Below are 25,176 nucleotides of genomic sequence, written 5' to 3' on the forward strand. Positions count from 1 at the left end.
TAATTACAAGTACACCCATCGTGAAAATAAATAACAAAATAATAATCTAAAGAATATGTTTTTTTTTATGATATAGTACCAAAAAAGTCTGAAATATATTGTATTCGTATCGATTCGGTTTTAAGCTTTTTAATTGGGCCAATTTAATCTTAAACATTTTGCATTTGTGCCAATTGAGTCCATCCAGTCAATTTTGATCGGAAATCGCTAACATAAATACCAGTTATCTTACGTGGCACGATCGGCGCTGAAATGGATAACTTTTAATAATGTTCTTGAATTTTATTCCTTTTTTTCCTTCATTTTGGCCACGCGAGGGTCGCCACTGGCAAGGACCGCCTCACTCAAGATCGGCAGGGTCGCGAAGGAGGCCATTGCGGCCTCACCGAGCAAGGCCATGATGGCCTCGCTCGGGGCCTTTGCGGCCCCATCGGCCACAGGCAAGGCGGCCCTCGCCAACAGCCGGGGAGAGTCGCCGACCAAAATGAAGAAAAAAATTAAATTAAAATGTGGTCGTCAGATATACAGACTAATCACTCCATTAATCATTGTTATAGTTGCGGGATTCATATTCCCATATGAAAAAGAAAAAAAAAAAGTAGCACGATAGCGTACCGAAAATCACCGAGAAAGGGATTATGCACCAAATTGAGAACAAAAATAAAGCTAGATTGGCTTTTTTACTATTAGTAGTTGCTAGTTGTTTTTTTCGAAGCGGGCATCTAAATGCTATTATATGTCTTTTTTCTAATTCAATTGCTGACAAGATGTCGCGTGTGCGTAGAGAATTGACGTATAAATCATCAAGCAAAATTATTTTATTACGGGATTTTAAATTATTAGATTAACATAAGGAAATTAGTGATAAAAATGGACAATACGAGCAATGTGCATTGATACATACATACATATATATATATATATATGGAAAAAGAATTATATTTTGAGATTTGAAATCTTCTTAGGAAAATTTCTTATAGGATAACACGCGAAAGATAAAATAGAAAGTGTGAAATGACACATTCATCCATGGACAAGATATTTATAAAATATAGAGAAGGAAAAAAAAATTGATTGAGACCCCTTAAAAATAGAAGTCTCGTTTATTTGCGTCGTTCCGATACGAAAGTCCTTTCCTAAACCACTTATCCATTGAGTTGCCAAAAAATAGAGATAAGCTTTATAAAATTAGATTCAGGGTGCACTTGTTTCACCTGGAAACTTCATAATAAAGAAAAATATTTTCCATAAAATCAGTTTTCATGGAAAATGATTAGTTTTCGAGGGAAAATGATTTCCTTCCTGCCATCTTAGTTTGTTATTTTCCGTCCATGAAAAACATTTTTCATGAATCGATTAATTTTCCGTCGTCCAAACACCGGAAAATCAAAAATTAATTTCCCAAAAATAATTTTCTTTCAAACAAATGAACCCCGAGTTTCAATAATGTACAACCTCGAAAGATCCGCTTTTAACTTGCTTACTTCTTACTCCTAGTGATCCACCGAGTCGAAAAATTTCTGGAAATAGTTTTCCTTCAAATAAACCGACCCTGAGTTCCAAGAATGTGCAGGCTTGAAAGATCCGCTTTTAACTTGCTTACTTCTTACTCCTAGTGGTCCGCCCGCTCTTTCGACTTTCGATCACCTACTTTTATCCTGTCTTATGTCAATCTATCCTCGGATTAACCCCCCTCGAACACATCGTTTTGCAGGGTCCATTGCCTTCTCTTCTGGGGTTTCATCCATCACCCTTTTGTCTGTCATGGCTGCGGTTCTTGGCTTTGTCGATCATCGACTCTGTTAGTTTCGCTGCTTATCTTTCTGCGGCTTGTTGCCCTCTCGTTTGGATCTATGCTTTGTGAAAAGTCTCAAATCTTTTCCATGTTGCTTGCAATTTGCAAGTGGGCTTAGAAATCACATCAACTTTACATTCCATAGATCGACTTGGCATTGCAGGTCTCATATAGATCATGTCAGTGCGCATCATCAAGACTACAAAATCACGACACCCCAGTGAAGGAAAATCAGCAGATTCAGCACCACCAGTCCAGAGAGTCAGAAGACCTTATAGCTTTCGATTATATGATACGTCCGGGATTAAGGCATCGGAATTCAGAATTCTGCTAGCGTTATCGATAATTAAGGGGGGGTAAAAAATAGTAAGTAATGACTCGTGAGATTGTAATGAAACTATAGACATGTACAGTAACGTGATTGTCGGTCGGTTGGATGATCCTATTGATTCTGTGAGCTTTTAAGACTTCTTACTATGAGGGCAACCACAACTTTTACAACAGAGAATGTAGGAGGGCACGTAGCAGAACAAGCGTGTGATCTTCACCGCTTTTTAGCTAATGTCTTCATCAACCCCTTGATGATCTTCCCAAACCACATCAAGTTCATGATTGCCAGCGCTGCCGGCACCAGAAAGACCAATAGATACCCGAATATGTGCATCTCAATGACCTGCCAAGAAGACAAAAGTTGGTTGCATGGTATCATCGCTGAAATTTGTATATGAACACAGAAGTAACCGATGGACAGATCGAAAGACAACAGACCAAACTACTAGACAAGAATACCATTGAACTGGTAGGTATTGGACTTTTAAAGAAGTATATTAGCTGTACTTTCAGTATGATTAAAAACGATGAGATATGGCATCACAGGCCTGGAAAGCCAAAAAAATAATGTTACAGAAGCCAAGTTCATTAAGTCTTTCTTTTTCCCTGAAGGGCAGTTAACTCAAATCTTGTTAGAATCCACATATTTCCAGTTCTAATGTCAAAATTCTTGACATTTCCAACAGCCAGTGCTGTCCATTGAAAAAACGACTCTGTATGCACACCAAGAAAAAAGACACTAACTAGTTATGACGAAGGAGGTAACAGGTGTTCCAAGGAATCTGAAGTTGGAGATCCCTTGGAAAGTTGCAGATACAAATTGTAAACAGGTTCTCAGAAATCTGCACACCTGATGATAGTGCAAATACACGTGGTAGAACAAGTAAACGAACAGAAGAACCCTTGCTACCTGCATGTAACAGAAAGTATGCTTAGCACTAATGTCAGAACCAGCTCAAAAAAGAGATTCCACCTTGTAAGTCATGACAGCTCATGGTATATCTGAATATGAACAGAGAAAATATCTTTACAAGATTGACAAGTACAATTAGCATAACCTGGTTTGGGTTTAACAAACAGCCCAACCAAGCAAACATCTGAGATATTTTCTGTCTCGATATTGCCTTAGAGGGTCTAGATCTTGGAAGGAAAAGGAAATAGAGACTCACCAACCAGGCAATAAAGATGACCACGCCATTAATGAGGTACGCACCAGACTTCTTCATCCCAGAAGTGTCGAGAAACCTTCAAAATGCATATTACAGTGACGACACGAAAAGCTAATGAAGGGCTCAAGATATAACAAACATACCATCTCATATTGATCTCTGGAGTCGTAATCTCAGAGATAAGGACCATGTATGTATAAAGCTGCCCTTCCCCAGAAGCCATAGAATATGCTACAGCAATTCCAGAGAGTGAATGATGTATAACCTGAGACCAAGGGGTACTGACTCATCAGCGGTAATTACTCTATGATAAAATCTACTGTTTTCTATTGCTCAATGTATTTGCATGCATCAAATTATCTGCAATACCGTATTTGAGCATATAACTGTGTTCATAGGTTTTTCTTTTTTTAATTGAACATGGTTTTGACAAACTATCAAGTAAATTCAATAAAGCATGAGACTCAACCAAAGACCTGTCTTGATTATGAAGATTTAACTCTTTTTCGATCTCCCTATTCATTTAACTAGCAATACAAAATTAAGTCTCATTTCCTTGCTAAATAGAAAGAAATAAAATTAGTTTAAGATGACAGTACGGACGAAAAAACGCATGTGTGAGAAAACTCTGCCCATGATCCAACAAGAAGTAAAAATTTATTATAAGATCACTTACATACTCCATTCCACCTAAAGAAGGATAGAGCCAAAATATCATTCCGAGATCTGAAAGAAAATACCCAACAGAAACCTGCCAAAAAATTTCCACTAGCTGAATAACTGTCGGAGCATATATCAGCAATGATGCAAGCTATCAATGCAGCAACAGGGTGCATCCATAAAAAGTATATCTGATATAACAGAAGTAAACTTCAAGTGAAGCCTACCATTCTAATATTTCATTATCCACGTAAGGTATTCTACTTAGCTCAGGCTACTACAGTTCACACAGCACTTACCTGCGATTGTCCGGTGGAACTCTGTGACTTCCCAAACATCAAGTCAAATCTAAGCCAAGCTTCACCCCTCAAAAATTGTCCGAGTGAATGTATAAGATATTTCCAAAGTCCTAAGTATTAGGAACAAAATTTACTCACGAATAGGTGGGTCTCAAGTGTAATGTATTTTGTGGTGGTGATTGCCGGTCATTAACTATTAGAGCTACTCTTGTTCAAGCTCAAACTACATCTATTATTATAGTTACACTGAGAAATATAATTGCTACTGAATACTTTGTTCAAAAATTGATCACCGAATGACGATTGACAGTGGTTAAGAGCAATTACAGACAAAAATCTCTCAAAATTTTGAGCTTAGTTTCAAGAGAAAGGATTATGATAGGCTAGAGTTTAATAATACAACTCTCAATGCGTTACTTTGCAACTAGGTGTGGAAAAGCTTGAAGGATCAACAGGAATTGTGTGCGTCACTTCTCAATTGAAAATAAAATGCCAAAGAAAAGATATTGGATTCATACAAATTACGAAATTCTAGCTTCTTTGACACAGTGGTGCATGGTAAGCAGAGGATAGGCCAGGGCAGGGAGTATGGTGGAGGGTAAGTGATTTCACTTTGAGCAAGATCTTCGTAAGGGCCATAACTGTGGATTATCTAGGCAAGCAAGTAAAAAGACATAATCACAAAATGGTGTTGCATCCCTGTAAAACATTACCTGGTATATTGTTACAGATTCCTCTCAAAGGAGAGCATAATCAAGTGGATCTTACCTTGGACTGCCACCAAGGATAGCCAATTTAGCACTTACCCAGTCCAATTATTTCTAACAAAGAAGTGTTGTGCTTCTACAAGTATTTTGAATGGATTTGTGCTAAAAAAATTAAGCACTACTAATAAACTTCACAAATCAACTAATTAAGCACAATGGTTAATAAAATTAATCATAATACAGCTGCTTTTGCACCGTCAACTAATGGTAATAAAAATATACTTTGCTTCTCAAAGTAGCAGTACACATTTTGAGATCTACGTTTCACAATGGCTACTGAGCATATAACTTCAAAACACAGTCAATAATTGCTCAAATTTGCTATTTTAGTTCATTTTTCTGGTTGGACGTGAGGAACACTTCTCTATCCAATCAGGAGGCTTCTCTGCTAGTCCTAAAATTCCGCCATTTACCCGGGGAACTTGCTAGCCCTCTCAATGAAGAACTATAGAGTGTCTGTTACATCCGAAGAAACTAAACCTGGCTAGAGAAGACTCGGAAAATAAAAAAAATGAGAGCGCGTGACCACCAGAACTGAAGGCTGGCGCTGGGAGAATAAAAAGCTATCATCAAGGCCAAGGGCTTTGCAAAGAATTGTCTTCATACTCCACAAGGTTTTTTGTTAGTGTCGTTCGAGTAGGATTTGAGGTGGCTTTATCACTCATGCGCACACTCTGCAGAGATCCTGTTAAGACCTTAAACACGTTTTCCCTCTTTGTAAAATCAAAGCTGGAGGGAGTCAACTACTAAGGGCTTGTCCTATGATTTCAATCAACAAGTTTATTAGAAATGGAACCCTGGTGAAGACTTTTCATCCACAATGGTAGTGAGAAATGAAGAAAATAAACAATTTCAATGGTAGATGACTTCTCTTAATCAGATTTCAAAGCAATTTATGCAGGAAAGTCTTCCCCATGTTGAGTTTTGACTTGATCCCACTGTCCTCCCCTTTTACTTTATATAAGAGGAAAGAAAGGTCACGATTCAAAACCTATCTCATTGCAAATATGAGAAGTCACATTAGAAAGGAGGTGGAAGAGCACAACATTGAATATGATATAGGCTATCTAACTAAAGAATATGCTCATGAATTCTACTTATTGCCCAACACATCCATAGTTAAATGAATCCTAGTTACAGCGATGTAATATGAGTGTATCGGTCTTAGAAAATAAGTTTTTGCATACTAGAGATGAAGGACCTTTCCAAAGAGGAAAAAACTGTCTCATGACTAGATAGTCTTCTGGCGTAGAAAGGGTTAGAACTTGTCTACTTTGCATTTTATGCACGGACAGTCATGTTTCAACCATTCAGAAAGAAGATGATACTTCAAATGAGTTCAGGAGAACGAGAGAAACTTACCCCAAGAAGAAAAGTAGACAGAGGCGAATGTCGAAAAGTCACAGGCCCAGCAAGTCGATCAGAGAAGAGATCAGACCAGAACACAAAGTATAGTGACATGGTTGTGATGAAAATGGCATGGACTGTTGACATACCACTAAAAAAGGATTGATATTAGAAGCAACCATGGAGCTATACTTATAACTCATTAAGCAAGTTTTAACATATCCACCCACCGGTTATTCCACTCGATGCGTTGTACTTTTGTCAGACTTGCATAAGTTTTGAAGTAAAACATACTGACTAACTGGGTGAGATCATACACCTGTAAGATATTTAAATGTCAGGAAAACGAAAGTAAAAGAATAACGAAAAGCCATATGCTACTAACGTAGAAAGAAGATGTCTGATCACATGCATTCTTTTAAAAGAGGTTTTTGTCACTGTCTATTAAAGAAATAGCCTTGCTACAACCTAGGACCCAGCCAAAAGCCCAGCAAGCCAAGCAAAATTGGAGGAAAGAAGCTTCACAATGGAAGGGAAAAAAGAAAATTCGCTGAAAGAGCATACCAATTTACAAGCCAAAATGCCAGCTACAACGGACGTAAATGGAAGTAAGGTATCAGCTAATAGATAGCCTTTGACCAACACTTCGGCCTGGTTCCTGTAAGCCTCCATACTCATAACAGTGTTTTTGGAAACTGCCCGCATGATGAACTCTTTGGTCACATATGGATCTCCAGGTTGTTTGTGCCTCCTGCCTCTTCTAGTGCTATCTTTCCCTATCCATTTTGATTCTTTATGCTGTAACCGCAATTCATAAAAGAGCTGGTAAATTTGTAAGGCATATGAAAGGATGAGTCATCTACAGCACCATTATTGACAGGTTCAATTGATATAAGATAATTTTCAGCAAGCGCCTTAGTGAAGTTGATATAGAAAACTTCCCTATATACTTTTCATGTACGACCAAGAAAGAGTGACATTTTCAGAAAGGCTTGCCAATTCAAGACTTATTATTGCAAAGGAAAATGATTGATGGCAATGATTTCCAGGCATAAGGCTTGACAAAAGAAAAGGACCAAGAAAAAAACTCCAGTATTCGATAGCAGCATCAGCATATTAGTCAGTCATAGCTCAGAGCATACGATGGATTTTCCCAACAAGTTATTATATATGCTTTAGCAGACTATATTTTAAAAAAAGGCGACTGAAATACTTAATAAGAGTCAAACGGTTTGGTGGAATCTTGATGTATATTTTGCCTTCCCAATACATGATGCCGAGAGAAAAGTATGCATAACCTCCAGTTAGTAATAACAGCCAGAGAAATTGCACCCCAACAAGTTATTGAATATGCTTTAGCAGACTATATGTTAAAAAAGGCGACTGAAATACTGAAGAAGAGTCAAATCGATGATGACGGTTTGGATGAATCTTGATATATATTTTGACTTCCCAATACATGAATTCATAACCTCGAGTTAGTAACAACAGCCAGAGAAATTGCACCAATAACGATGAAACTATTACTCTTTGGGCACTTCTATGTTTAAGCACAACCGGTTAAATCATTCTTATCTGCATCTACCTCACATTAAGGCTTGCTGTTTTTCCCTTACTGTGTTCTCACTAAACTTGCACAACCACAATATTTGAAATGAAATTATTATTCTACATAAATGCACACATCACACACACCAAGAGCTCTATTTTGAGAACAGCCAAAAAAATAGAACGCAAAAATCATCCAGAGCTTCGAGATTATCCATTATGGTTCTCATTTTACTCTTTCATGCACATTAGGCACTTTAATGTGATATTGTGACCCAAAAGAAAAACAGGAGTTCGATGGAGTATAGAGACAAGGTATCAGACACAAGAGCTGTTCTGAGAAGACACTTGGAAGGTCTCAACGGGAAAATATGTAATGTTAACAAGTGAGGCATCAAAGCATGGACAAACAAATAACAATGACCGAAAGAGATCTGAACCGCGAACACACACCAATGCACACTGGCTCAGAAAGGACGCATACCGGCACTGATCGAATGACCAAAAGCGCAACCGAAGAAAAACGCTCGTGTGCTCTCCTCTGTTAATCAAAACATGGTCATCCCACAAACAGATGCTACCTTAAAATCACACCCCAAGGTGGTGCTAGCTTAAGTCCTACTAGCAGAGCGAAGATCAGCTGCTAGAACAACATCAAGTACACAAAAAATTGAACAGAGAAAACTCTTGATACAATCACACACCTTTTAATTCCATTCATCACGCAACAAAGAGGGAGAAGAGAAAAGCAAATGCCAGCAAGGTAAGAACAAGACTTTCAACAAAGGATGGCACTTCCACTTCCAGTTGAGAAGCCAAACCAAACTCGAGAATTCACCCCACACCAGCACAGGCAAAAGCAACGAAAATAGCGCACGACCCAAGTCGCAGAGAGCCGGAATCGCCCACGAATACGAATGCGGGAGACCAGAGCAACCCAACTCACCCGGACCGAAGACCGAACGCCGGCCGAGCGCCCGAACCCAGATGAGGGGAGCCGAAGCCTAGACCGACCCAGAACCGCAAGCGATCCGATACAGGGGAGGAGAAGCCGGAGGCGGAGATGAAGAGGCGAACGCAGGTGGGTTTTCGGCAGGTGGGCAATCAAGGAATCAAGAAATCAAGAACCGCGAGGCGAGGCGAAATGGCGCGGACCCAGATGAGATTCAACCACCGGGAGGAGAACCCAACCACCCAGAGGCCCTCCGAATCGATGGAAAACGCGGGGCGGCAGCAGCAGCAGCAACGAGGGAATCCCTCCACCAGAAAGCAACAATTCTTCTCGCGCGAGCGTCTCTCTCACTCTCTCTGTCTGCGAATTGCGAAACGAATAAAGTGTGGAGGAAGGCCTAGGGAGGGAGAGAGAGAGAGAGAGGGATTGGGTGGGCAGGGGAGGCAGAGTGCGTGATAAGGCAAATTAGGAGTTGCTGTCTGATTGTGAATTCTACTCTCTCTCTCTCTCTCTCTCTCTCTCTCTCTCTCCTGTGTTGGGTTGGGTCGTTGGAGGAGGAGGGAGGATGGCCATTCCTTGCATTTCCATCCAAGAAAAATCAAAACTTTATGATTTTAGTGTCATAAAGATGAAGTTTTTTTTTTTTGGGGGGGGGGTCACCCACCGGAAAAAAAAAAAATTTACTGTGTCCGCGGGATGATACAGACACCGCGTTGTCCAGGGAACGGGACTTGCAGGGTCCCCAAAGTCAACTTCTTCGGTTTTTACCTAAATTTCTACGTGCACAGGTTTATGTAGGAAGGACCAGCCATGTCTCTCCCGTGCAACAATAATAATTCCTCCCCTACGAGTTGTTACAGAGGGTGGGCGGCGCGCGAGCGGCGGGCGTCAGATGAAATCTCAGATCGGAGAAAATCAATGTGGTTTCAGGATAGTTAATGTGTTTCGATTGTTCAAGCTTTTGACTTTTTCGAGTGAAGATCGATCAGATTAGATAAATTAGGGAAAATTTCAAATCGGTACTCAAAAGTGGGGTCATTTTTTTTCGAAAAAGAGATCCAAAGTGGACATAATGTCAAATAAGGGCCCGAAGTGCCCAATCAGTTTCAAATAGGGGTCCGAAGTGCCTAATTAGTCTCAAGTAAGGACCTGGGTGGGGCGACCCTTGCCCGACCCTCACCGGCATCGGGCACTTTAGGCCCTTATTTGATACTATATCCACTTTAGACTCCTTTTTGAGAAAATGACCTCACATTGAGTATTAATTTGAAATTTTCCCGATAGATTATGCGATCCAATTAAGGCACTAGAATTTTGCTGCGTGTTCCCATGTCATTAACAACGATGCTGTCCACCTCCATTGGGTTTTAAGACAAGGCGGTATTTGGCTTACGTGCTAAGAATTTAGGGTTTTTAATTATTGAATCCTAGTTACCCATAGAATAAGAAGGAACCCTTTGTTCTAGTTTCCAACTAATGAACTCTTTCTTTTCTATTTTTTTTTTAAATATGTAATCAGTTAAATACTATGAAAATTATTCGACCCAAAAAAAAAAGTACTATGAAAATTGAACCTTTTTTTATCTAATCGAAGAGAAAAGTCCAAAATTTGAGGGGGTTTTGCAAATTCACCCATGGAAAATCTGCAGCATCGATGACGTCACCTTCCCCCACGCGATGCCCCCCCCCCCCCCCCTTCTTCTTCTCCTCCTTCGAGGTTTACTAGGGTTTATCTCCTTCACCGTCCCTCGCATTCCGCTGTTGTTGAGCTCGAGCTTCGGTGCGCGTAACCCGGAAGCAGACATTGATTCTAGCCATCCGAGGTACGTACGAGCAAAGCCTCCAAGACCCTCTTCGGATTTCTCCGTCAGCCGTCCATTTTCAGCTGCAGGGTCGGTGGCAAAGAGCTATGGTGAACGACCCACAAAGCCTCTTCGCTTAGCCATGCCGCATACGGTCGACCCAGATGGTGTCGTGCCATGTTTACCCGCAGAACCCGCGGAAAGTCGCCCCCTTTGTCTAGGATGATGGCCCAACTCGGGCACCGCCTCCTGTGCCCTCCTCGTGTTTGCGAAAAGTCCCGGGCCAGAACGAACCCGTCTTCCGAGCCCTTGAAGGTCCGGTGTTTCGGCCGGTCGAGCCTCGACTGCGACGGGAGGGCGGCCCCGGCCGCCGGGCTGGGTGCGCCGGCGCGCTCCCTCCTGGCTCACCGGTACTCTCGTGTCGCCAGGAGCAGGGCGCAGGACGCGCTCTTCGATTACCTGCACTGCACTAGGAGCTTCAGCTTCTCCGATGCCGAGTACATTAGCAAGAACTCGCCGATCTTCGTGCGGGATCTACTCTCCAGTGTCAATGCTGAAAAGGATGTTGCTCCGGCTGTAGAGAGGTTTCTTAGGTATAATCCTATCAATGAGTTCGAGCCCTTCTTCGAGAGCGTGGGCGTGCGCCCATCTGACCTGCAGTCGCTTCTTCCGCGGAACAGGATGTTTTTAAGTGATGATCATCTCATGCTTGAGAATTTTCAGACCTTGTGTAATTATGGGATTCCGAGGAACAGGATCGGTAAGATTTTCAAAGAAGCTAGAGATATCTTTCGATGTGATATTGGGGTGTTGCCTTCGAGATTGGAGGCGTATGAGGGTTTAGGTCTGAGTAAATCGACAGTTATCAAGCTGGTAATATGTTGCCCCACGCTGTTGGTCGGTGGCATCGATTTACAGTTTGTCGAGGTCCTAGATAAACTGAAAGGGCTTGGTGTAGATATTAATTGTATCGGTGAGTATTTATCTGATAAGAAAAGATACAGTTGGTGCAGAATTCTTGACACCATAGAGTTCCTTGAGAAAGCAAACAATGGAGAGAATCAGATGGGGGAATTAGTCAAGAGGAATCCTGCTTTTCTGTTCAATGGCTCAGGGAGGAAGGTGTATGTGGTTTTTGGCCTATTACTGAAAGTGGGCATCAATGTGGATGAGGCTTGTGTACTGTTTGCTGAAAATCCCTTCATTCTGTCTGAGAAGTCCTTGAAAAATATCTCAAAAGCTGTCAGCTTTCTGATTGAAATCAGAGTGGAAATGGATTTAATAGCCAATATAGTTTCCAACCACATGAAGCTTTTGGCCGCGTCTTCCCTCAAAGGACCCAAAACTGTTTGTAAAGAATTGAAAGTTATAAGAGACTGCTTAGCTCTTATGATAAAGGAAGATCCTTTGAAATTGTTCCAGTTGGCATCCAAGTGGAGGGTAGGGACACTGTACCAAGATCCAACTAAATACATAGAGAAAAAAACATTCTTGATGAGGTTGGGCTTTGTTGATAACTCAGAGGAGATGACAAAAGCATTGAAACGGTTTAGAGGAAGAGGAGATCAGTTGCAGGAAAGGTTTGACTGTCTTGTAGAAGCTGGTCTGGACTTCAATTTGGCCTCAAAAATCGTTAAACAAGCTCCTACGGTGCTGAACCAGACGAAAGATGTCATTGAGAAGAAGATTGATTGCTTAGTCAACCGGTTGGGCTATCCACTAGAAATCCTTGTGGCCTTTCCAGCATATCTATGCTACGATATGGAGAGAATACAAAAAAGAATATCAATGTACATTTGGTCGAGGGATAGAGGTGCAGTCAAGCCAATGATGTCCATCAGCTCCATCCTTGCATGTTCAGATGCTCGTTTTGTACGGTATTTTGTAGATGTTCATCCTGAAGGTGCAGTGATGTGGGAAAGTATAAAACAGTCACCACATTCAGGCTAAAGATACCCTTCCTGACATTCTTTTTAGCGTAGATTCTCTGATGCTATCAGTGTACACACAATTTCTAAAAATGCTTTCAATGAGAGCATCTTGGTACAAGGTGCTGGGTTCTTTCACCGACAAAATTAAGTAAATGAAAAAAGTTGCCAGATGCTTTGATCGCCGGTTCTTCGCATATAGTTGCTTATCACTGTAACATTTCATCATGGTTAGATGTGCTTCAACAATGTTGTCCGCAAATCGGACTAGGCAAGGTTGGTTGTTTTGATGAGTTGGGGAGACTATGGACGTACGACTTTCTCTTTCAACTGGGAAGGATTGTTGCAGTAATAGTTTCTTCTCTCTAAATTAACAAAGAATCTTATTAACGAGTGCCTTCAAGACACAGTTTAATTTAAGCAGGCAATCAAGGAAAGTTTACGGTTTTTAGTGCACTACTTTTCTCATTTTGTGTAATCATTGCTTCAAAAATCGAAGTGTTCCTAATCAAGCATACTTTAACAAGTTCCCATTATTAGTTTCCCAGATTCCAGACCTATAAATAAGTATCATCTGAACATGCTGGTTTGCTTTTAAATTGCTTCCTCGTTTCAATGTCCCCTAATCATTCCTTTATTGGCGACATCCTTAAGCTCTGGGTGCTCTGCTGTCTAGCATGTCGCTATTATTTGTTCTGTCGACCACGGCATCGGCATCGGTCTGCACCTGGAAGTAGGTCGGGGTTTGTACCATGGCCATTGTTGATTGATGACCAATCTGGTTAGGGTATCAAGCAAATATTTAACAGCATAAGTGGCGATCCCAACCTGTAGGGTCTGCCGTTTCTGAAGGGTGCTTGCTCGACTGCTACATTAGTACATTCTGTAGCTTGCTGTTGTAAATAGCCGTTCTATGCAGTTTTCATAACCTTCTTTAGATAACATCCAAGTTGGTATTCCATTACCATACTCCCACCCAGTTCATATACAACATAAATTTGAGTGAGGGTGACCCAATACATTGAAAGCTTCGTTGATAAAAGAGAGAACAGACTTGCAGTTCCATAAAAAGACTCCAATGCAGTTAGTGCTTCATCAAGGTTTAATCCCAATCTTTGTGGCATCTCCTACCTCGAGTGGTATTAGGGAAGGATTAATAGAAAGATTACACGGGCCGTATACTTCAAATTAATCCAAAAAGAGGGTGTGAACCCTTGGGATTCCACACTTTTCATTCGAACTGAATATGTTCTATTAAGAGATAATAGCGAAACACATGGATGAACGTTCTTTTTACTTGCTTATATTAAACTATCACATTTTAGGAAACATATAGTCTTATTCCAGAGACAATCGCGGTCACTGCACTATCTGGAATTCCCTTTCCTAATCCAACCCGAACTAGTCAATACTTTGTATATGAAGTGCCCACTTCACAACTTGATTTTGTGCAACTGTAGTTCGATCACTCTTTAACGATCCGCGACGGTCTCGCGCACAAACGCGCAATCTCTCGATTTTCCACGCTCCTCAATTCTCACTTGTCTCTCCAGAGAAAAGACATAACATGGATAAGAAGAAAGCAAAGAAACCCGTGAAGATGTTCGATTTCTTCAACCCCGAGTCTCCTCCGATCATCATCGACGGCTCGCCGCCGGCACCGTCGAAGGTCTCTTCGTCCTGTGGTTCCTATGTGGCCCACACTAACGATGATAATGAGAGGAAGAATCGGAGCCCAGAAGAAGTCTTGTCTCCACGTCTTCCGCTGACCCTCGACTTGTTCCCTACTCAGACCAGCACTGACATTCAAGAAAGCTCGTCTTTCTCGGTCGGGGACAACAATGGCAGCAACCAGCGTCAAGAAATCGCTCCCGCCACGCTTCAGGGCAGTAAGCAGGAATCTGCGCAGACGTCAACCTCCGACAAAACCGGCGTTATGTGCGTGGAGACGAAGAGATCATCATGTAATGCCGTCCCGAAGAAGAACGAGCGGCTCGTTCCGAGACACGAGGAAGAAGAGAAGCGCTACAAGGGCATCTCCACGGAGCTGGTGCTCTACGAGGACCCGTGGAAGATCAAGAAGAAGCTCAAGCCCAGCGACCTCGGGCACTTGTCGCGGCTGCTGCTCCCCCGGGACTGCATGAGGATCCACGTGCTCCAGTGGATGGGAGCGGAGATGGTGAGGCAGGTCCAGAGCCGGGAAGGGATGGACGTCCCCGTGAGGGACGTGGACACGGGCAACGAGCACCGGCTCGTGTTCCGCTACTGGGCATCGTCGAACAGCTACCTGCTGAACGGGGAGTGGAACAAGCAGTTCGTCAGGAGACGAGGGTTGGAGAAGGACGACGAGATCGGGATGCTCTGGGACACGAACGCATGCATGTTCCATTTTACGGTACTTCGGAAGGTTGCTTGCGGCACAAGCAACGCAGCAGCTTGAGTCTTTGTTAGAACGTTTTCATGATAAGATTTTGTTAATATTGACCTGTGAATTAGGGCTTCGGAGTTTCTTTTATTCTTCCCACAAAGTGATAAATGTTTTGTTAGACATATATGATTTATCGCTAATCTAGGAGATACGGGTTGTTCACTTTATTGAATTTGATAGCCATTGAATATTATATGACATTATGACTCGACACTAACAGCACATGCGTCGACTAATCTAAATCAAAGAATTGATTTTCCAAGGAATAAATAATCATAAAAGGAGTCGCGACAACAAAAGACAGAAGGTAATAAAATACACGTGTGAGTTGGGTTAGAAGTGTCTCACATCGAAGAATTGTTGTGTGTAGAATAGTTAATATATCCTAATTGATTCATGACACGTTAATTCTAAGTTTTTGAGTGCAAATAGGACTTCTTTTGCGCGCTCCCAATACATGCATGACTATGGCTAATGTTTTTTCAAGGGAGACCTGATTCTGTTCAATTTTAGCTCGTTTGAGCAGCACCTCCGACCATCGGAGCTTTTTTCCCCTAAGGCAAGCATGTCGTCACCTTCTGGTGCCACCGCTGACCACAGCTCGGTATGCCTGTCTGTCGATCTTTGCCTCGATCCACTTGACCTCGACCCCCTCGAGTTGGTCCTTTAGGCATGAAGAAGTCTTTGGGGACAGAATCTATGTCCATGTAACAATTTCTGGCTTTGACATCAGCAGTCATTGCAGCCCAGTCAATAGACTAAACAAAGCACTAGCGTTTCACATCACCTGTCAAGCAGACGACACAAAAACAATCTGAATTCCGTCTCTGTGCTCTCCTAACATGAGTTGGAGCAATATTCATTCGACAAATATCCGCAACAAAGCCAAATCCATGACTCGAAGGGAAACCACGGACTTGCGGATGCACATCCGATACCGGACGGACAACAGCATTGCTGGGCATCCAGCCTCTGTTGAAACATCTCGATAAGGCTCCTGCTGTATAGCAAAAGTCCCAGCTGCTTTGCTGAGAGCAAATTGATCCATGCTCCGAAGAACTTGTTCAATCGATCCAGTTGCATCACTATCGGAACTGCCCTGGCTAGCTTGCTTGCAGCTTTCAGATGAACAGTTTCCGAGCAATGAATTGTAATAATGTCGATACTTTCGGTTTGTTTCTTGCCTGTACCAGGGGGCCCCTGAACGTTCTTGCCTCTTTGCTGTCCCCACTGCTCGTAGCAGCCCGCTGAAGCTGACAGTTGGGGTCCGTTGGAAGTACTGTTTTAGGTGTCCTGCGAATTTCTGAGTGAAGCAACTCTGGCATGGCATGGATCTGCTGCTCACAAAATAAGGAAACTGTTCGGGATTTAGGCTCGTGTATCGATGTTTGCATCTGAAGAGGATAGAATCAGTAAGAAGAGGTTTAACACGAGTATCGAAAAATTGCTGCGAGTTGAGGCGACGGAATGCTTGCATAGCAATATACTACCGTTGACACTGCTCTACTAATGTTGACAAATCATCGATGTTCTAATTGTTCGTCCATTAGAATTACAAATCAGAACCATCGTCTCTTGCATACTAATCTTGAGAAAAATCTCGATTTGCAGATGCAGAGCAGATTCGTCTCTTACGTCTTAATATAGGTATCTTACTCAAAGAAGTGGCATAACCGCCGGCGGACCTAGGCTTACATATATTCGAGTGCAGCAAACGAGCGATAGTTTCCAAGCTGTGAGGGTCCTAGGTGATACTAAATCATTGTTCACCAGTTGTTCTGATTTGATTTTCTGTACATTATGAGATCGCGCCATGCTGGTGCCAAGAATCATAGCGGCGAAATCGAAGGTCAAGATGTTTGTTCCATCACTTGATCGAATCGGGTAAAGACAGTCGCAATTTGGAAGTCATAGCATTCAAATCAGAGCCATTGGACTCAGCAGGTTAGGATTGCCATTTTGGAAATCAAATTGAAACGGTACGTCATACTCTAGACATCGATCATCGTCTACCTGATGATCAGGAACACCTGATAAAATCGGCTCTATGTTCTGTTTCAGCATACTTCATTGAATAAAGGACGAAAGATCTTGCGCCAGCATCATCCTTCGAATCTACAGCATCAATGTCCGACCAAAGAAACAGAAGAAACTCATGTTAACATCTAAAGCTGAACATTGCGACTCAGTTCTGAACACAACCATTCGGACCAACTCCAACTTGAGCAGTACATATCATCTGATTTGGAGTCCACAAAATGGCATGTCAATCATCATCCTGTTTTAAGCTAATTGCATGAATGAGCTCCACGAATAATAGGCCTGTGGCAAATCCTTTCACGTTTGAAAACCTTTCCGATACGTAAATGCTTAATTTTTAGCCAAAGGAAGAGCATTTCCTAACATTGCAAGCTCCGACCATCGCGCGAGGTTCTCGAGTTATAATAACTTTTATCTAGCCAAAGATTCTCGAATTATAATAACTTTTATCTAGCCAAAGATGGACCGAGATAATCGGAAAAAAAAAATTAAAAGCAAAACATGGAATCTGACCTGTTGAAAATAATTATACCTGTACATAACATTTGCAGAACAGACTGATTGCAAAATAATGCATAACTGTACATGATGCAATTCAAAGCTCTTTGTTAGGTAACATGAACAAGTGGAGACCTCAAAAAAAAGACAAAAACATCTCAGATCACTACCAAAACATCCTATGAACGTCTGAATATATATCTTTGTCAGCTCAACAAAATGAGGACAGAAGCCAAAATTTTCGCTTCCTTACCTAAAAGAAAAAAAAACCAGTTGCCCTTCAATAGGTTGGTTTATTCCATATTGGTTCATGTACGTCTTCACGATCTTCTAATTTTGTTATTGTATTTTAAGGATGATGAGGACGACGAAGATGAGAGCCCTGACAGGCTCATCTCCGCCTTGTCCTTAGAGAAGGCCTTCTGGACATCATCCTTGAGTTCCATGAACCTTCTCGTCTTTAACCTCTGCTCGTCGGGCGTGCCCTTCTCGAGGTAACACAGGTCAGGCAGATCATCCTCCATAAACTTATCAAGAACCTCAGAGCAATTAGGAAAGTAGCGCCGACCCATTTCCACTGCCACCATGACAATGGGTTCTCGTCAGTGAATAACACAATTGAACTGAACTGGCCTCATCCACATGAAACTTCGACAGCAAAAACAATTTAGAAGCTGTGTTTACATCAAATCAACATATAATCACCAGACTTCTGAAACGAATGAGTTCGAATTTACAATCAGATAGATCATGATCCAAGTCAGTTTGTTCAGCATCTGAAAGCATGCTCATCACAAAGAATGTGGGATCTAAAGCAAGAATGTCTCTCAGCGACGCGAGATAGATTAGTTAGACTGCTCAGTCAGCTTGAAATTAAAGTTATGATAGGAAATGACATGCACGCGTGTTGGCCCCATAAGCCACCGAAATGCAAAACTGGCATTACCCACAATGTGCTGCGCGCGCACTAGAGAGAGAGAGAGAGAGAGAGAGAGAGAGAGAGAGAGAGAGAGAGAGCAGCACGAGGAGGAGGAAGAGGAGGAGGAGGAAAGCAGCATGGAGCACTTTTAGGAAGCATATAGAGAGCACTCTCTCATGTTTTCATCATGAAGTCACGAAGCATTTTATGTGACTCTTTTTACCCCTTTTCAACATCACAGCGTGAATTAGCATTTTGCGGCCATTGTTAGCTGGATCTTTATTTCTCTTTTCGTCTTTATAGTAAGACATACAATTTCTTTTCACAAAAGCTGTTGGCCCAGCATTGGATTTTATAAACTCAATCGTTCAAAGCAAGAAAAAATTAACTAAAAGCCAAGGTATGCTCTTCCCCTTTTTTTTTAAGAAACTACTAGTTATAGACTCAACATCATTCCAAGACGAAAGAGGAAGAACTTTTCTTAATCAATAAAGCTGAGCAGCAAAAGAGTATGTTTCAAGTTACCTGTTCTTTGGAGGGCTTCCATTCGAGATCGCAGTCTTTTGTTTTGAACTATGGGGGTCTCATTCAAATCAACCTCCCTCAGATTTCCACTTGAACCTTTTCTTGCAGAAAGACCAGCAAACTCAGCTGTCATCTCAGCATGAGCAATATCCATAGCTAATTTAGCCTCAGTTGGGAAGAACAGTCTTGCAAATGCAACTGCAGTTCGTGATACCGACAGCGTATTAAGTTTAATTAACTTAGCAATGAGGGAGATAATAAATTCTGCAGAAATGATTGATATCCATGAAGTGCAGAAGCATAAATATAAATTGATAAAAAAAAAAAAGTGTTCTCCACGAAGAACAAAACGTGAAATCAAAATATTCTGAAGCTTTCTTAAGAAACAACCAAAAGAAAAGCACACGCCATGATTCTCAGAATCGCCCTAGGTAAAACCAAGATGATTTAGATGCCTTATCAAAGAGTCAATCGAGGTCAATCCCAAAAGCAAAATGGACCTACACTACAACCACTAGTTTAGGTGCCTCTAATGTGCATCAATTCATTGACTTGTACAGAAATCATTTCTGTCCCCACAATTCTCTCCATACTATAGAACAGTGGGACACCACTGGATCTACGCTTGTGCTAGCATGTTGCTCTCTTCCAATCTTCCAAATCTCTATCTCACTTGAAGGTTTCAAAGGGACAAGGAAAGCAAGGAAATGTTAGACATGCGACTTATTGCGGGTGGAATTCACAGAATCAACATACACAAAACATCTTGCAGGTTACATGAAATCAATCCAGATTAGTTGTTATCCTTCCAGAACGGTGAACTTTTCAACAACTCAAACCATCATTTGTTTCAATTTCTTTTCACCCTCCACGAAGCGTAGGTTGTACCACACAACCTTCTATTCTCGTAAAGATGACATCCCTGCTGGAACTATTCATTGCACTGCACATACGGGGATACATAAGCACTCAAATTTTGGCGTTCATCTTGTAAATTTTCAATAAAAAGCTTGGATCATCTCAAGAATATTCAGGCAGCAAATGCTGCAACATACAGTGCAACACCATAATCTACAAGAAACCAAATATAAGCCGAAAAAATCAGTACCTCTGTTTTCCAGATACAACAGCTTCATGTGTAGATCATCAGATACAATAGGAGACGAAACAGAAGCATCTCCTGCCAATGGATTCCTCAAAATTTCCCTCTCCAGTACGTCTATGCACAGCCTGTCCTTGTTTGCTTCCTGGCACTGCTCTATTTTAGCATGATAATCCTTAGGCCTTGTCAACCTTCGGCAGATGCTGACAGCATTCTGCCCATCAGATGTCAATTCCGATGCACGAGCGCCTTTTGACAATAATGGGACTATTATCTTAGGCTCCTTCCTCATTGCAGCAACATGAAGCACGGTGTATCCCCTCCGGTTTCGAAGGTTGACATTAGCCACGCCCAAACCAAGCAACTCAGAAACGACCTTGGCGTCACAGTAAGCTGCAGCATAATGTAAGCCGTAGGCTTGATCTAAGGTGATATTGGACTCGCTCAAGAGAAGCGTAACAAGCTCAATATCATCGGAGTCCAAGGCTTTGTGAATTCTCCTAATTCTCTTCTCATGCAAGGGGTCTGTAATTTCCAAGTTAGCTTCATCTTTAGGTTCAGACTTGAGACGCAGCAATTTAATCTCTTCTGCAACCCTATGGGGAAGCTCTTTCTCAAGAGAGATGTCGTCAAGATCAGATCGAGCCACTCTATCAACACATTGCATCACAAGTTGATTCAATTCACAGTGGAAAGCAGCGGTAAGGATTGGGATGATGTCTTCCGATCGAGCCTTCCCAACAAAGTTAACAAGATGTCGCTGCAGTTGCATGACATAGCAATTCAAAAATTATCTACAGCACAATGCAAATCATCTGCATAAGGAAATTTTGTTCGTTTTGATTGATCAAAAAACAAAGGTCAAACGTGCAGGTTTCCAGCTTATAACAGACCACAAAGAGACAATAAAGATGATACGAACAGTCCTAGATTGCACCAAAACTTTCCTTCTAATTCCGCCACATGGCCTTGCAAGAGCCAAATTAAGGCATCTGCTAGTTAAAAAATCCGCCACAAATTTCAGCAAAGTCTGGTCTCCCTCATGGCTCTAACCATTCTTGAAGTTGTCACTCTCAAATATACTTCCGCAAGGGAGATTCTCATAAGATGCAGAGACCATGTGGACGAGTTTCAAGTGACAATGCTATCTTGACATTCCTTAAATCTTTCACCATATAAATGGGGCCATAAAAGAGCAATCACTTTAAAAAAGACTGAATTTTGTGTGTTAAAATTAACATACGCTCGATGGACAAGTCTATTTCCACAGGTACAGCACTTTGTTCAGCATAGAGAGGAAGGGACTAACCTGGAGGAGGGAAACCAGCTCCCGGATCTGAAAGACATACGAGGCATACATCAGCTCCACCGCAAAATTGATAGCTGGGCTACATGCATCATGGTTACAAGTATTATCAACGCAAGTAGAAACCTCCACCGGAGAACGCTTCAGCTTTCCCGTGTACACATAGCTCAAGAAAATCAGAAAGGCTTCATGTCCGACCTTGCCAAAAGGCAAAAGACTGTCCATGTAATACTTTGGTTTACCCTCCTTCTCACAGGATCCCTTCTCTCGCTTGAAAAGGTCAGTGAAGAAGTCACTCCTGGCAGCCAAAATGCATCGATGAACACCGACCGAGATGTTTTCGACAACAATATCAGCATCACTATAATCGGGAGTGGAATCAGAAAGAAGCCTCTCCAAACTAGAGCTGAGTTTGCCAAGACTGATGACTTCAAGGCTATGCCCCGTCTCAGAGCTACAAGGACCCGATAGGTGGTTGTTGCTGACGGAGTTATTGGACAAATGGGAAGATGAAGTGAAGCTCAAAGATGATGATGGTTCTATCGAAAAAGCCATAAATCTAACTAGGGAAGGCTAAGTTACTGAAGGACCTGTGTTGTACTGCAGTTCAACCTTGAAACCCAAGAGGAGGGTAGAAACTTCCTAGCGATGATTAGAGCTGAAACTCAGTTTAGCTAGCAGTGCTCATAAGTGCAGGACAATCTGGTCTAACACAAACCTTATATATTTACAAAAGCACTATACACATAAAAGAGGCAACAGGCAGGTCAGATTTGGTAATATCTATTCATTTGCAACCACCAATACCTCAAGAAATCTGTTCCGAAACTTCTGAATGGGCATCAGAGAAACACCGCATAGAGATGAAATATATGCATAGGTGTAGCCAGGGACAGACTCAAGATATCGACAAATATGAAACCTGAAGCACCAAGATTTGGATTAAACGCCATGCATATAGGTGATAGAACCAAGAGACTCCGACACTGGAAATCCGCACATTGCGTAATCACAAGAACGAGCCCGAATCTAATATAGCCACTTGGGGGGATTGGAAAACTTCAAGAAAACGAAACTGGGTTAAGACTGTGGACACCAACACAATCTCAAGGGAAGCCACCGAAAGCACGCAATGCCCAACTAATATTCTCCCCCAGGAGAAGTCACCAAGAACACCTCTCCTGCTCAATTTCCAACAGATCTCGCCGAGACGACCCAAGATCAAGCAGCACAATGGCAAGAACGAACTCCAGAAGGCCGATGATGGGTCCAAGCCGCGGCAAGAAAAAGCAGCAGAAGATCAAGAAAGCGGCAGCGTGGAAAACGGGTGGACGTCGAGACCGGGGGGGGGGGGGGAGGGGGGTTTGAACGGACCGAGCAGGGAGAGACCGAACCCAGAAAGGATAAGGGAAAGAGGGGAACGCCAAACGGAAAGAGACCAGACGAAACTTCAGTTTTCGCTTTCCACACACACGCACAGAGAGAGAGAGAGAGAGAGAGAGAGGCAAAAAGGGGACGTGGGTAAAATATTGAGGGGCAAGAAAAAGGTAGAGGGAAAGCAAGAAAGCAAGAAGGCAAGAAGGCACGAAAGAATCGCTGCTTGGGGCGTGTGTGGGGTTTCGGTTGACTGGGCGTGCGTGTGTGAACGAAGGAAAGGGGAGGAAGGAACGGGGGAAGGTGAAGTCGTGTGGGTGACGAAGCGAATGGCGTCAGCCTCGGTCGCTGGCTCCCGCTTACGTTCTCAGTTGCGTCGTCCTCCTCTTTTTGTGGTTTCGTCTTCTTCCCCACGCCCCACCTTGGTGGGGCCTGCGTGAAGCCATTTTCTTCTCCTCGAAGTCGCATCACCAGAGAGAGAGAGAGAGAGAGAGAGAGAGAGAGAGATGGAGGGGAGGTGTTTCTACGCATTCGTTTTTCTTTACACCACTAAACTACGTAGCTTTTGACACAAAAAACAAAATAAAACCTATGTAGGTTACATTAATATATGTATATATGTATATATATATATATATATGTATATGTGTATGTGTGTGTGTGTGTGGAGGATTAGGACAGCATCCAAGATCGACGTGACATCAGGAGAGGAGAAAGAGATAAGATTTTTCCCCTTTTTTTAAAGATTAATGATGTAGGGCCCTAATTCCCTAAAAAAAAATTCTTGATGTTCGGTCTAGTTTCAATTCTACCCCGGACTTCTATTTGGTCTCGGAAAAAAAATCCCGTACTTTAGGTCCGATCCCAAAATCTGCCCCGGGCTTTTTTTGTCTCGAAAGAAAAAACCCTAAATTTTTAGTACGATCCCAAATCTGCCTCAAATTTTGTTTTGTCTAAAATAAAGTCCATCAGCTTTCAATTTATTCTCAAATCTAGCCCCGCGATATAGTCTCAATTTGAAGTGGCATTTCCACATCGATAACAAATCCACATCAGTAAGATGACATGAAAAATTATCTCAACAATGAAACCATTCTAGGATATGAAAATAGAGACGACTAACGGCGATTTTTGGGCAGAGGGCTAATAGGGGCAGGTTTGGGACTAAAGTAAAAAATTGACAATTTTTCTCTTAGGCAAAAAAAAAGTTTGTAATAAATTTGGGATTAAATCTAAAGTTTGGGGGTTTTTTTTAAACAAAGAAAAGGTCGGGGCAGATTTAGACAGTACCTAAATTTTGGGTTTTTTTTTCTAGATAAAAAAAATTCGGGATAGAATTGAGATTAAACCAAAAATTCGGGGTTTTTTTAAGAAAATTAGGCTACTGATGTAGCTTGAGGCAAGCACAATATTATTCGCTTTGGTCAGGACTCACCTACATTCGATATCCAATATAACTATTTTGAGTATGTAATCTCGTGAGATGAAACAAGAGTTATCTACCAATGTAACAACCGTAACACATAGATCATGTGAGATTAGGCTTTCATATCACTACAGGCAGTGTTATCCAAAGTTGTCATCAACGTGATTAATCTAGGCAAGAGGGTTTCATATCCGTGTACAGTCCCATGTATAAGGAGATCGTAGATATATATAACTAACTTGATATGTTACATATACGCACCTAATTGAATCATGTTATATGAAACAAATTTGGCAATTTACATATAATAATAATAATTAAAGCATTTTTTATCTACATATTTTAATCTATTTTCATCTCGAGAACATAAACAAAACAAATGAAATCTAGAAACTCCAAACGTGCCCTTCCCTAGCTATCCTATGATGCTAGATGAGAATTCGTCGCATGATTACTAGAAGCAGATTTTGCATGATAATTAGCATTTCGGCCGGTTCTACGCTCCTTAAAAACACTCCAAAAGATCCCCCATTGTCAGCCGTTAGATCCAACCATTTTGCTGTCGACCGTCGGATCGTGGGCGTTGGTAGTCGTCCTTGTCAACGTGACGGGCCATAAATAGCTCACGACAGCATAGCCTTGGCTTTTCTTCATATAGGATAATGTTCATTGCAGTATAATTGAAGGCATTGTTTTCGAGACGTGACATCATGTGGCCCCAATAAAACCCCACTAGCTGCCCTTGAGACTCTCCAATCAATCACCTTTGTAACGTTTACGTATTTCAATCGATGTAGGGTTAATATGACGAAAAATTTTAAATTAATATATTTATAATAAATTTATTATAAATTAAATTTTAAATTGATATATATATGCGATAAAATTACTTTCCGTTAGTTTTCGTTAGATTTTATTGTCAAATTGCGAATTGGATGACGCGTGACGGTTGACGGATATC

At 41.7% G+C, this 25,176-nt stretch overlaps 3 protein-coding genes, 1 long non-coding RNA gene and 1 pseudogene across 8 annotated transcripts; 2 read left to right on the forward strand and 3 right to left on the reverse strand.

Moving 5' to 3' along the window:
• Positions 1-1,991: 1,991 nt before the first annotated feature.
• On the reverse strand, positions 1,992-9,305 carry LOC130134661 (uncharacterized). Of its 5 annotated transcripts, none has more exons than XM_056305951.1 (10): positions 8,862-9,305; positions 8,497-8,555; positions 6,932-7,165; positions 6,598-6,686; positions 6,383-6,518; positions 3,971-4,045; positions 3,438-3,559; positions 3,295-3,370; positions 2,976-3,035; positions 1,992-2,468 (listed from the first exon to the last, which is right to left on the reverse strand). In XM_056305951.1, exons 3-10 carry the CDS (start codon positions 7,070-7,072, stop codon positions 2,340-2,342), a joined length of 828 nt encoding a protein of 275 aa, XP_056161926.1. In that variant the 5' UTR covers positions 7,073-7,165; positions 8,497-8,555; positions 8,862-9,305; the 3' UTR covers positions 1,992-2,339. The 5 variants fall into 5 exon arrangements, with proteins under 5 accessions (XP_056161926.1, XP_056161929.1, XP_056161928.1 ...); XM_056305954.1 differs by having other exon boundaries at positions 6,932-7,189; XM_056305953.1 differs by having other exon boundaries at positions 8,497-8,558.
• Positions 9,306-10,565: 1,260 nt separating this feature from the next.
• Positions 10,566-12,744, forward strand: LOC130135947 (transcription termination factor MTEF18, mitochondrial-like). The gene has a single exon (XM_056305849.1). It carries the CDS (start codon positions 10,847-10,849, stop codon positions 12,617-12,619), a length of 1,773 nt encoding a protein of 590 aa, XP_056161824.1. The 5' UTR covers positions 10,566-10,846; the 3' UTR covers positions 12,620-12,744.
• A 141-nt stretch (positions 12,745-12,885) lies between these two features.
• LOC115661325 (uncharacterized) lies at positions 12,886-15,090 on the forward strand (annotated as a pseudogene).
• Positions 15,091-16,970: 1,880 nt separating this feature from the next.
• Positions 16,971-17,416, reverse strand: LOC130136005 (uncharacterized). The gene is made up of 2 exons (XR_008815103.1): positions 17,258-17,416; positions 16,971-17,140 (listed from the first exon to the last, which is right to left on the reverse strand). It is a non-coding gene; the product is annotated as an uncharacterized LOC130136005 (long non-coding RNA).
• A 165-nt stretch (positions 17,417-17,581) lies between these two features.
• Positions 17,582-22,876, reverse strand: LOC115661331 (BTB/POZ domain and ankyrin repeat-containing protein NPR1-like). Its single transcript, XM_030583631.2, has 4 exons — positions 21,419-22,876; positions 20,116-20,869; positions 19,008-19,205; positions 17,582-18,140 (listed from the first exon to the last, which is right to left on the reverse strand). The coding sequence occupies exons 1-4, from the start codon at positions 21,968-21,970 to the stop codon at positions 17,884-17,886; spliced, it is 1,761 nt and encodes a 586-aa protein (XP_030439491.2). The 5' UTR covers positions 21,971-22,876; the 3' UTR covers positions 17,582-17,883.
• Positions 22,877-25,176: the final 2,300 nt, after the last annotated feature.

Source organism: Syzygium oleosum, unplaced genomic scaffold (genome assembly GCF_021117445.2).
Source record: "Syzygium oleosum isolate NSW1041296 unplaced genomic scaffold, Sole_v2.1 Sole_v2.40, whole genome shotgun sequence".
NCBI classification, from domain to species: domain Eukaryota; kingdom Viridiplantae; phylum Streptophyta; class Magnoliopsida; order Myrtales; family Myrtaceae; genus Syzygium; species Syzygium oleosum.